Source organism: Dicentrarchus labrax, unplaced genomic scaffold (genome assembly GCF_905237075.1).
Source record: "Dicentrarchus labrax unplaced genomic scaffold, dlabrax2021, whole genome shotgun sequence".
In the NCBI taxonomy this organism is placed as follows: domain Eukaryota; kingdom Metazoa; phylum Chordata; class Actinopteri; family Moronidae; genus Dicentrarchus; species Dicentrarchus labrax.
Window position 1 is genome coordinate 16,998,195 of NW_026136709.1, and position 12,576 is coordinate 17,010,770.

Below are 12,576 nucleotides of genomic sequence, written 5' to 3' on the forward strand. Positions count from 1 at the left end.
GAGGACCTTGTTGTGACTTCATGTTATTTACATGTCTCTCACTGTTCACCGTATGCATCCCACACCTCCATGTGTACATGTATTGCTATCTGAGGTGTGAGCGTATATTTTCCAAATAATGAGGGTTTTTTGTTTATGCGCCAGAACACATGTTGTCTCACTCTCACTCATTTGTGTTTGTGTCTCAAGCACAAAGAGGAATCAAACAACTCGCTGTCCTTTCCTCAACAGCTACCTCATCACTGAACTCCCAGCTCCAACACCTGCAGCAGCTCCAACAGATGCAGCAGCACCACCACCACCAGCAGCAGCAGCAGCAGCAACAGCAACATCAGCAGCAACAGCAGCAACACCATCACCAACAGACCCACTCCCACACCCAGAACCAGCTGCCATCCCAGCATCACATGACTCCACCCAGCCAGCAGCAGACCTCTGTCCCGTCTCCAGGCTCTGCCTGCTCCTCTGCCTCTGGACAACTGCAGCAGTCCCCGCCACACCGGCCTAACCAGTCGCCAGCCCGCAGTCTCCCTTCGCCCGTCACCCCGCCCATGCCTTTGCCGGTGAGTCTGCACCAATCCAACGCTTTCTCCTAAACTCAACAGTCTCTTTTTTTGTGCTTGTGTGTGTTTTTCAATTTAAAACTTGCATCTCTCATTGTGTGCAACTGATTGGGATCATATTTCATAGGTTGTGACTACTTATCTAACTCTTAGCTCTAATTTGAGATGTCCAACAGTATCATTAGTAATACCAATGCAGTATGTAAGATTGCTGCATCATATTTTGCATATTCACTTGTTAATGATCTTTAGTGCCAGCAGCTGTGCACAGATAGACTCTCTACCTACCTATTAATATAATCTTTCATGGACACACTGGATGAAGTATATCACATGAACCATAAAAAACACCCAGCTAACTAGTCTTTATATTCTATTAAAAATACATTCATAAACATTACAAATTAGATTTGTACTTCCTGTAATTCCCTGGAGAGCTGAAGTGTGCATCTGACTGGTGTCATTGTTGATGTGATTTTGGGCCGGTCAACCTTGAGAAAACACCTTGTTTGTATACACAATTTTTGATTCTCTGTCAGCGCTTGATCTTTATCAAGTGGCAGCGTTTGAATGGAGGCTGGCAGCTCTTCTGTCTATGTTGAGCTATTAGAATATGCATCTTGTTGCTGAAACCTTGACGCACTTGAGCATATCAAACCTCACAACCAGGCAAGAACCACAATTCACATCCTCCTACGGCAGATTCAGGAGGGATTCTGAGGTTATCTAACCTTGGGCTTTCCGGTCGTAATCAGTCCTGTAATCTTTGCTGCTCTTCCTACTCAACCTCCTTTTTAGTCACTTTGTCTGTCCATCCATCTCTTCCCTTCTGTCCGTCTGGCTGTCACTGTGTGACGATAATAACCTATTTTATATCCCTGTGGTTTCATTTCTGGTGGAGACTGGCCTGGGTCGCCTTTCTGTCCCTGGTCACATTCATCAGCGTCAGACCCTTATTGGGTTGTGGTGCAACCTTCTTTATGGCCAGGATGAGTTGGGCTATTTGTTTCCCCCCTTGCAGCCCTCTCCGGCCCTGTCACGGCCTAGTGAGACTCAGCAGGAAAAACAGCCTCTGGATTTAATGGGCTCCAAAGGCTAGCCGCTACATCGCACCAAACACACTGTCCAGTCTGACTGTGGATAAAAGGGCAGCTGACCAACACACAGATTCACACATTAGGCTTGCATCAACGTACAAACCCTTAAAGCAGACACTTTACAATCAGACTGTCACACCTATACGTTTCTGATTTGCAAGGAAAACCACTACTTTGTTGAATTTCATAGACTCTGAATGTCTTCCTCAGACACACAATGGCAGCAGGAACAGGGTTGTTTTAAAATAACTGCAGTGAGACAACTGAGACCCTTCGCTTTATATAGATTGTCTTCTTCTAAAAGAAGCAGTGAGGCTGATTATGATGACTGAGGACAGACCTCCTTGAGGGGGGCCAAAGGGGCCACATCAGGTGTCATTAAGATATTGCCTCATCAAATAGGATTATGTGTTTGTGTGTGTTTGTGTGTGTGTGTGTGTTTGTGTGTGTGTGTGTGTGTGTGTGTGTGTGTGTGTGTTTGTGTGGAGAAGCAGAATGGCCGTAAAAGGTTTAGTTTCTCTGGGTCAGCGCTGGTGTTTCAAAGCTCGTGTCACCCAGCGAGGGGCTCGCCCAAGGACAGGCCGCAGCCTCGGCACCCACTCAGGGCTGCAATAGGATTTAAACAGCAGCTCCGCCTCTCTCCACTGCCTGGGGTCAGTGATTGGATTTTCAGTCCCAGATTCACTGAGCATCTCGCGGGTTAATTCACATAAGTTTTTAATTCAGGGAGAGTCCCTGAGCACAAACACATGTGAATTGTTTCTGTGATCGGCCTTTTGTATGTTTTTAATTGAAGACACAGAAGGGCATTTCTTGTGTTTCCACGCTTCACGCAGAGGAACTGGTCTGTGCAGTAAAGTCGAGTCATAATTACCATAATACAATCAGCATTACACAGATAACACCCCTATTTCCTGCTTTCATTATTCTGACGCGCAGAATCACCCAGCCATTCAACTATTTGCTGAAAATACAGCGCAGAGCTGCAGAGAGAGACAAACACTCATTATGTTCCAATTAATGTCCCATTGTAATTCTCTTCTCATGGGAGGTGTGTGATATTCCCGTAAACCCATAGTGAGGAAATCCTGAGCATTCATTACATCCCCAGTGTTTTTAGTGTTTGGTGTTTTTAATTTGTGAGACAAAATTCATTAATTGGCTCATTAATATCCCTATTAGAATACAAATCACACCACAACAGACTGTGTCCCCTTGAGTCAATGGTCTAAACTCAGATTACTGCAGCTAATTTGGGTAAATGGAGTAAGAATTTACCTTTCTTCCCCGCCCACACTCTCTTTGCTCCCCAACATGCAGAGTACAGTGAGATGCAGCCTGTGGCTGCCTGAAATAGCCACCACAGTGATGACAAATAGACGGGGGAAGATTATAAAATTTGCTTAAGTGTGTTAATGGGCTGATTGCGGGAGCCCGCTGGATTTTGCTGGAAGTTGATTGATTAGAGCTGCGGGTTTTCTCCACGCCCGGAGAGCTCAGGGATTTGACGGGGTAAAGGCGCTCGCCAAGTCTGTTACACCGGAATTGATCTTAATTAGATCTGAAAGACCTGCCACAGCAGAATGGTCGCGGCGATTAAAATGAAAAACAGGAGAAATTACTGATCAAATTAATCATAATGTCGGGCTACAGCTGTAGGTCTGGTGTAATTTGCCACTCCAGTGAGTTACATCAGCCCAGGCAGGGAGAGGAGAGGCAGTACATACTGATCCGTGGCAGCGGGAAGCTTAGGCCAGCCTATCAACTCTCTTATTCCAGCTTGTATGCCCCAGACCTTCCTCACCCAGCTGCGCCATCCAGTGGAGCCCCAACATCTCCTTCTCTTTCTGTAGCTCTGATCTAATTAGTCGCTTTTTATTGCCTTTTTTTTTTTTTTTTTTTGCCAAATCCTTCTACATAATGTCTTTCTCCCTCCGGGAGCTGCATCTTCGACAGCGTTGCTGCGCTGTCTCTCTGCTGTTCTTGTCATGGCTGTCTTGTCACCAGCATGTTGTGTGTTAGCTAATAGCCTCTGACCTTGGTCCAGTGTCTGGCTGGCTGGTTTTTGGGGGGCCTGGCGGAGATGGAGGCGTCCTGTCTTCCCCCTCCGCCAGACTCCTGCCGTCTGTCTGTGTGTCTGTCTCTACTCCCCTTCGCAGTTGTCTCCTTGATCGCTGTCAGAGCCCCACACTGGGCCTGTCCACTCTCCATCCACACACTCATAGGGGTAATTACAGCCTAGGGGCCTGCCTCCTATCCCTGTGCTCCACAATTTACCACCAAAGCGTCCACAGACATCTCTCTTCTTCCCCACTGCACCCCGACATCACAGGACCGCAGGGCCTCAGACCCACAAGTGCTGCAATTACCTGAGCCTCTCCTCTATCCTTTTCTCTCTCTCCCGTCTCTCTTTTCCCTCTTTCTTGCCCTCTCTCTCCTCTCTCCCCCTTGGCTCCCTCACTATTCCCTGGCAATCAGCCTTCATTAGAAGCCTCTGGTGAAAACCCATCGTCACCAAGGTCAGCGGCTGCCAACCACAACGGCCTTTCAGAGGCCTGGCTGTCTGCACTCTTCGTCTCTCCTCACCTCCTTGCCATTCTCCACCTCTTCCTCCTCCCCCCTCCCCATTCGCTCCACCATCCTCCTCCAGTCTCGGGCCCATCTCTGCTGCTTTTGTCTCCAGCTGAGGCCCCTTCAGACACTCATGTCACTGTTTTCCGCTGCAGTGCACTTTTACTTATGTCAACCGCTGTTAAAATCACCACTGTCCAATTTGCTCTAAATGTGTCTTTTTTTATGGGCGGTGGGGGTCTCTCCCATTATATTAACATGTGTATTAAATGAGCCTTGCACATCGATTAATTGATTTTCCAGATCAGCCCCACGTCAATTCAATTTAGCAAAGCGGGCCACCATCATTCCACGGGGTATTAAATCAAAATTAAAATGACATGCTCAAACGTAGACCCAATGGCTCATACTGTGGCTTGTCGATGAAACTGGCAACGCTTAAGTTGAGGAAAGAGTCCATTATCTATCTTATGTCTCATAACTCAACTGTGGTGTCTGTGGTTTGGAAAAAGATCTCAGAGTTTATTAATAGAAACATAATTTTACATCTTTTTTTTAGCTGATTTCTTCCAGTAAACTACCATGTGCAATATAATTGTTTGTTTTGACATTTTATATATATATATATATATATATATATATATATATATATATATATATATACTTAAAGTTTGCAATGTGCTCATAAAAGCTGAACACATGTCATTTTAAAATGACAAAATGGTGTGTTTATTCAAGTTCACTCCGAGAGATGTGGTCATACCTAATAATGAGAGAAAGTTTTCCCTATTCTGATATATTTTTCAGACATATCTTATTATCTATAACTTTGACTGTTTTAAGAACAGAAAATTCACATTAAATAAATGGATGTAGGATTTTTCCACACGTTAAAAAAACATTCAGGCCACCATGTTGGACATAAATTGTCATCAAACATAATTAATGGTTTAATTAAGGTGAGTAAATAAATGTGGAAGTCAAAAGTGGAGAATCTTAGGGGGGTGGGGTTATGCTGGGGACATCAAAATTCAGTATTTCCTGAAATCTTGAATATGGCTCCGGGTTGGTCGTGTCCTTGTATGTAACATTTATCTTCATGTGAAGTTGCTATGATGTCGTGCACAGCCTCACAGCTGCCCATTATCCACGGCAACACCTGTTTTATAATCACAATTTTCTAATAAAACTTTTAAATATGTATAAATGGTATTTGGTGCCAGCCTGTGTGTTTAAATGGCTGTGTGCTGCTAGTGTTGGCTGTGTGGTTTAGAGCATGAACAGGCCCTCAGCTCTCCAGCAGCTCAGCCTAGCCTCTTATTAATGCACAGGAGATCCGGCTCTTAAGAAGGCAGAAAATTGCCTTACATAACAAGCGCTCCACAATTTAGAAATACAAATGTGCACTGTTGACTGAAGCAGAAAATAAGACTGTTGCCCATCAACAGAACCACATTTCATATGAATAATTATAAAGCATGGGAGCTAGATGAGGAAAACAACCTGACCATGACAGCTCTACTACTTTTATTTACTTCAAATGAGGGATTAGGCAGGAAGAAAATCTACAGACTTAAGGACCAACGATGAGCCCTGAATTTATAAGTAAGAAACTTAAATTTATCATATTTCAGAGGCATTATTTGGAAAACTGTGAAGGCACTTTCACTTTTAAAAATCACACCTACAGCCTGTCTCACACTTCCTTTTTGGCTTTTCTGGTTTTGCTGGGGTTTCAGACCTCACCAAGTTGATATTTTCTTCGCATTTGAGGTCTGCGATTCTTCTAAACCGTGCCCCGTTACTCTTGTGGTGGGCAGAGGGCTTCCAGCTCAGACACCCAGCAGAAAGGCACAGCTCCCTGATCAGCCCACATGCACATTGGGGGCAACACGCATTAGACGCCCACAGGGGAGCCCTCGGATGGAGCTCCAAGCTAGGGCTCACCTAACAGTGGATAAGGAATAGGGTTTCTTTAATTATGAGGCAGGGCTATGACATTGAGTTCCCCCCTTCCTCCTCCAGCAGGCTCCCAGACACTGTCTAAGTGCTCCGCTCCGCTGAGGAGGCCAGTCCCCCCGCGGGGCGCGATTCCACTGCCTGTAATTTCTGATGCCCATTAGTGACCGCAAACAGAGCACCGGGTTCACACAAGGAATACAGCCGCGCAGCGCTGCCACGCTGTAAAAAGACCCTTCTAATGCAATGTTATTGCATTATGCCCTCCTCATAGACCAAGTCAAAAGTCCCATTTGTGGTCCCTGCAGAATATTATCAGAAATTCTTCTCCACAGTGTTTTCGTGGTTAGCGGAGACTAGATTTGGTAAATATTTTCCAAAGTACATATTGTGGGCCATATGAATTGAAATTCCTCTAAACTGTACTCTGCTGCTTTGAACTCTCTTTTGCATTTTCCTTTTTTTCCCCCCTGGTGGGTGATTTTATGCCCTTTTTCATTAGTAGTGGGAATGTGCAATTGATGGTTTTGTAAATAGACTCAACTATAATGCAAGAACAGTGTATTTCCTTAAGTCAACTCCTCAAAGAGGGGAGCCTCAGAAGTCAAAACTCAGGCAATCAATACAAATATGGCTGTAAATGTCATCAATTCATCTCTCCACTTATGCTGATTTAGCTTGTGCCAACGTTTGTGTTATATTATTATATATATTTATTTGGGAGGAAAAGTGAGAGGAAGACAGTGAAGCAGAGAGACATAGAGGGAGGGGAGGGAGGGAGGCGGATTTATCGATCAAGGGTGACCACATCTTAGCCACAGAGCCCCTCTCTCGTGATTAATCTTAGGGCTTAGAGTTGGCCAATGACACATGACAGGCCTCCCCCTCAAACTCCTCCATTTCTCTTCATTACTGGCCGTATTTTTGGACACCACAGTGGAGAGTAATCATTTACCTTTATTGTGTTTATAAAGCTGCGGCATGGATGACCCTTCCTATATTGAATTGAGGACATCAAAAGATCACTGGACATTGATTAGGAGGATATTAAAGTCATTCAAATGCTATATTTATATGTCAAACAACAAGCAGAGTGAAAAGAGTCTGCATTTCCACCGAAACGAAAACAAATGGGATGTAGTCAGTGCAATGGAAGTACAACTCCTAAAATCAAGAAATATGTTTTATTACGTATTGAATATCTGAGATAATTGTCATCCAGAGGCTGAGGAGGGTCTTTGATAATACAGCAAAAATAATGGTGTTCCTAATTTCTTCATAGTCTGATCTCCTGACTCCAATGATTTTATTTTTCATTTACTCACAGCAACCAAAGAAACGTGGCAAGGTATCCACTTTAAAGTCATAGCCAGAGCAGCAGTAGATTTACTGCAAGACCGGTTTAACGCTGCTATGATTTCCAACCCAACACTAGTATGGTACAGAAATAACTGCACCAAATATGTCACATCATGAGCTGAAATGGTCAGCAGTTTCTTGTAGATACTTAATCACCAAGTAGTTTCAAATTTAATACATCTGGAAACAGCTAAATATTATAGATCATTCCTCAGGAAGAGAAATAGTGTAAGAGGAATGTAGTATAACTTATATTTTTACTCGCAGAGTGTCCCCTAACCAGAGGAAATATACTGCTGCTGTGATTGATGACAAAGAACCCACTCTGAACCTCTGCGCCTCACAATTATCAACAAATGGGCTAGAGCAGATTTTATGTAATGATTAAAGCTGCTGTTAATTTCACATGAAGGTAATGAGTGGGGAGATTGACGGCCACTGTCCGGCACTCCATCATCCCTTTATAGTTAGTTTAAACGTTTTCACGACTCTTTTCCTCCTTCATTTGCATTTTGCCTCATTAGATATGGCCATTTCTGAGGCCGCCCGCGATATCCATTTCCTGGAGTTAATGCATTTTATTTGATCAGCCAAACCTCCTCAGTTAACTAGCTGTCATTCTGGCGTTTCGTATGACATCACTCCATTAGCACCCACCATGCCACCTCAGCCACCTCCACATCCACACCCGCTGCCACCACCATCCCTCCACTGCCTTAAGCAATTACAATGTCCGACCGTCACCAGATGCAGCGTTATTGTATTTTGCCGGGTGTTATCTGCCCCAGTTGTTCTATCCGTCTTTCACTTCCCAATATTTTTCCTCAAGAATGGCTCTTTTTGGGGTTTATTTTTCACAACGGCTGGAGCAGAGGCCCAGTGGTGAGCAATAGTCGGCGCTCAGAGGGCTCAGAGTGCACGACCACAGTGCGAAGCCCTGCTAACCAAGGGACCAGAGGTGTTTTGGAGGGCCTAATGGCATTTTGATGTTCATGAGCACAGCGGATGTGAGGGAGGGGAGACAGGGAGGTGGGGAAGAGGCCGTTTTTGGGGGGGAGGAGGAGGAGAGTCAGCAGAGGACTGTCAGCGGAAGACTAGCCGAGTCCTGACAGACAGAGAACGTGTTTTCTCATGTCACAGCTGATTACATTCACTCCGGAGTGGGAAAAGAGCAGGAGGAGACAGAGATGTGGGCTCGGGATGAACGAGGGAAACTTCCACGTTGTTCCAAAGATAAAGGACATTTTTCTCAGAAACAATACTGCTATTGACTGTTGATTTACACTGTTTGTCCCACTTTGACGCACTTTTTGCTGAATTCTAGGCAGTAAAGTATGTAGACTTTGGTACATCTCACATCAGCTTCTATCATTTTCCACCTGTAATCAATCTGAGATACTTTTTAAAAAAGGAAAAGCTGTTTGTTTCAGTCACTTTCTGGATAAAAGTTGGCATATAGCCGCTTTCATTGTCAATTAAAAACATTACTGACCACTAACTTGCTTAATCATTCTCTTTGGTTTTATATTCTCTTTAATTTTTTCTCTGATATATTAGATAAATGTTGGACTCCGTCGTTGAATCATAGATGAGCAGAAAATAAGTTTTACACGGCCGCTGAAGCCTGAGCGTAGACAAATCTGCCCGCCTGCTGGTGTCTGCACCACTTTGTCCATTTATCTTTGCTCTTTTTTTGGTCCTGTGCCGGCCCAGAACAAAAAAAGCAATTAAGTTTCAAACGGCCACATGAAAAGAGCAAAACCAAGAATAAACTCCAGTTAGTTTGTGTCAGACAATTTTGGTTTCCAGGGGTCTCTCCACGGTTTGCGGGGACGCTAGTTTTCCCTCTATTCCTGAGATTACACGGGTTGCTGCACCAGGTGACCCTCATGGTCAAACAGGCAACAAAGAGCCTGGCGGAGTTTAGATTCCACCCCTCTCTTCACACCGTAAAGCGAAAAGATGCATTTTTAACAATTTGCAGGCTTTTTTTCCCCCTCTCACAGACCTTTATTTTGTGTTTGTTGATCCCTGTGTAGCCCCCATATATTTGGCTATATTAAACCGTGATAGTGCGGAGAGTGATAGCAGTTGTGGCGACTTAAAGGTGACAACACAATGTCACATGATATAATGGAGGCAGTGCGAAGGTTTTGCTGCTATACGACACAAAGAATGTGTTATAGTTCTACATTACTTGAACTGAATTGAAACATATCTTTATCAAATACATTGACAGTTTATTTCTGCATCCCAACACTCGTGTGTCTGACCAGAGTCGTCTATGCTGCTGAAAATCCTCTTGACGCCCTTTTCACTGGGAATGAAAAGAATGAAACACAATGGTTAACATGCAGGCTCTGCAAACTGGAAGATCACTGTTTATCTCCTCCAACACATGCAATCAGTACAAATGCTAGGCCAGGTCTGTCATTTTGTGCCTCCCGCCGAGGTGTTGAGAGGAGTCACCGTGGCGGAAAATCACCTGTTTAGGTGTTGAACACAGCCTCGCCTCTCCTTATTCCTGGCTCTCCTTTCAACTGCTATCCATATTACCCAGTGCCAGGAGATGCAGCAATGAAGCCTGCTCTCTTTTCACCTAGATTTACCAGAATAACATAGCATCTGAAAGGGCTATCATCTAATGAAACACAATGATAATATTTCAAATAAATCTGAAAGCTTCTCCAACAACCTATCACTCACACAATGACACAGAGCACAACAGATTTTCAGGGAGACTCTGTGTGTGCTCGCCTGAGAAGATCACATTATCTGTGTGTTCATCTGTGGCCTCTGTTTAGCTGTGTTTAACTGGCCATGTTGGCTTTTCTCTGTGTTTCCATTCACTATCACAACACCCATAATACTGTGTTTTTACCAGCGTGGATTTAAGACCTCCTTTGTCAGCACTTAAGAAGGTATTTTATATTCTCAAAACATAAACTAGCACAGTAGCCAATCCAGGTTTTATTTTCTTCATCTCTAGTACTACTACTCCAGTCATAAGTGGAGGGAAATTATCTATTGAGTGTCGGTTCTCTTATATCAACATCCAGCAATGAAAATTCCTCCTCCTATCTGTCACCGCAAAGTGATCACATCTTATTATGGGATTTTAAAGAGAGTGGTGTCAATGTGCATTATAATGCTAAATGGTAAAGAATTACTAATGTGTTGGCCAATCCATCTTTGGTGGCTATTTTAAATAAAACAAGATTTAACAACTAAGAAAGCTAAGAGATGTTTCCTTTTAGCTGCTGCTCTTTTAAAACATCTTCATCTGATTCTAAAAGTTTCTCAGAACAAAAGTATGAGATAACATTTGTCTTTGAGCAGAGAAACAGTCAGAGATGATTGTTTCTTTCTCTGTCTCTTTCAACAAAATTACCCTTTTATCATCTTCCACTGTGATAAATACGTATTTATCACCACAGTGTGCACATTGTGGGCTATTGTGATAATGATGGTAATACAAACGAAACATAAACTATAATGTAACCATTTGTACGTTTATCAATATATTTAAATCAGTTATAGCAATTATTGCCACAATATTATTAAGGATATTTTTGCAAATTGATATACGCGTTTCCGAAATCACATCTTGGAATCATTATTTTATATATTATATTATTTTATATATATTTATTTTTAGATAACATAAATGTATAGATTGATAACATGGTCAGATAATTTCACCATCTGATGATTCTGCTAAAAATTAATACTGTTGTTTGATCAGCCAGGCTTAATAAAAATTACTGTTTCATACTGTATTGCACTGTACAGTCAAATGAGACCTCTAAATTAATTAAAGTTTCACTATTTAGCAAAACATATTGGGTAAAGGACAGTTTGGTTGTTTTATTGGAAGAAGACTAATCTTCTTTTACAAGATACAATATTAAACTCTTATCTTTTAAAATACAAAATCCTTTCAGAAAACAGAAATGTGTTGGGATGTTATGTTAATTACCACATACAGTAATTTCCCTTAATTGTTAGTTAGTCGTTACTTAGTGTGCCCAAATTAGCCAAAATACTATACCATAATATATATAAGTTAGGGAACTTCCTCTCAGATCTTGCAGTTTAATTCCAGCTTTACTGAAGTTCTGCTGTCCTTCTACTTTTGCATGTTAAGACAGAATTCGAACATCTGAGACGTTGGGATTTCCGAAGGACAACTGCTGGACACATAAAAGACAATCTTGCGATTATCGGGGAAAACTGGATGACTTTCAGACGAGAGGAGGCAATATCAATCACGGCCAATTTGAGGCCACCAACATGAAATATGATTTCATAAGACAAATGCAGTGTCATTCTTAATGTGCTTAACCTTTACTGTCAATGAAAAAGTATTGATCGCTCTGTGGCATTTTTTCATCATTTGATTTCAGAAAGTGTAATAATATATGGTGGTGGGGTACGATAAAAGATGAATGGCAACTGAATGATCTCAGATGAACAAAGCTGAATTCCCTGCAGAGTACAGAGAGTGTGGAGACGGTGCTTTCAATAACAGAATTTCTTTCACCAGCACATAGTATTTTACATAAACTTAACAATATATGAAACACTTGATGTTGTTTTAAACCTTCTATATAAACTCTACTTTTAATTTCAGCAGTTTTCTTTGAATGTAGCCACCAGTATTAGCAGCAGGGAGCAGGCAGTCTGCTCCAAAAGCAGTGTTTCTATTATTTCTCTATTCTGTTGAGTAATTGGGAGGTCTCCTATCTCTTCTTGGTCTTTGATCTACTTACTCAACCTAATAAGACTTTGCTCTGCTGCACTACAACCAAATCAGCAGTGCATTTTCAGCCCCCTAATAAGTGGTTAGCTTGATTTATATGGGTAATCTCGTCGATGTGGCGGGGCTCTACAACCTCTCCCTGATGCAAGGAGCCTCTTTTCACAACCACAGGCCAGACCAGATGAGTCCATTACAGCTGGGGGTAAAAATGGTCATTTTAACCCTCCTCTCCTTCAAAAGTAACAGTGTGCTAGAGCATTATGAC

The 12,576-nt window shown here is 42.6% G+C and overlaps 1 protein-coding gene across 2 annotated transcripts in view; it reads left to right on the top strand.

The window, feature by feature from the left end:
• pou6f2 (POU class 6 homeobox 2) overlaps positions 1-12,576 on the top strand; it is a 76,585-nt gene that overhangs the window by 43,401 nt on the left and 20,608 nt on the right. For both annotated transcript variants that reach the window (XM_051411233.1, XM_051411234.1), the window contains one exon: positions 232-563. In XM_051411233.1, coding sequence (XP_051267193.1) covers positions 232-563 — 332 coding nt within the window. The remainder of the gene's footprint in view (positions 1-231; positions 564-12,576) is intronic.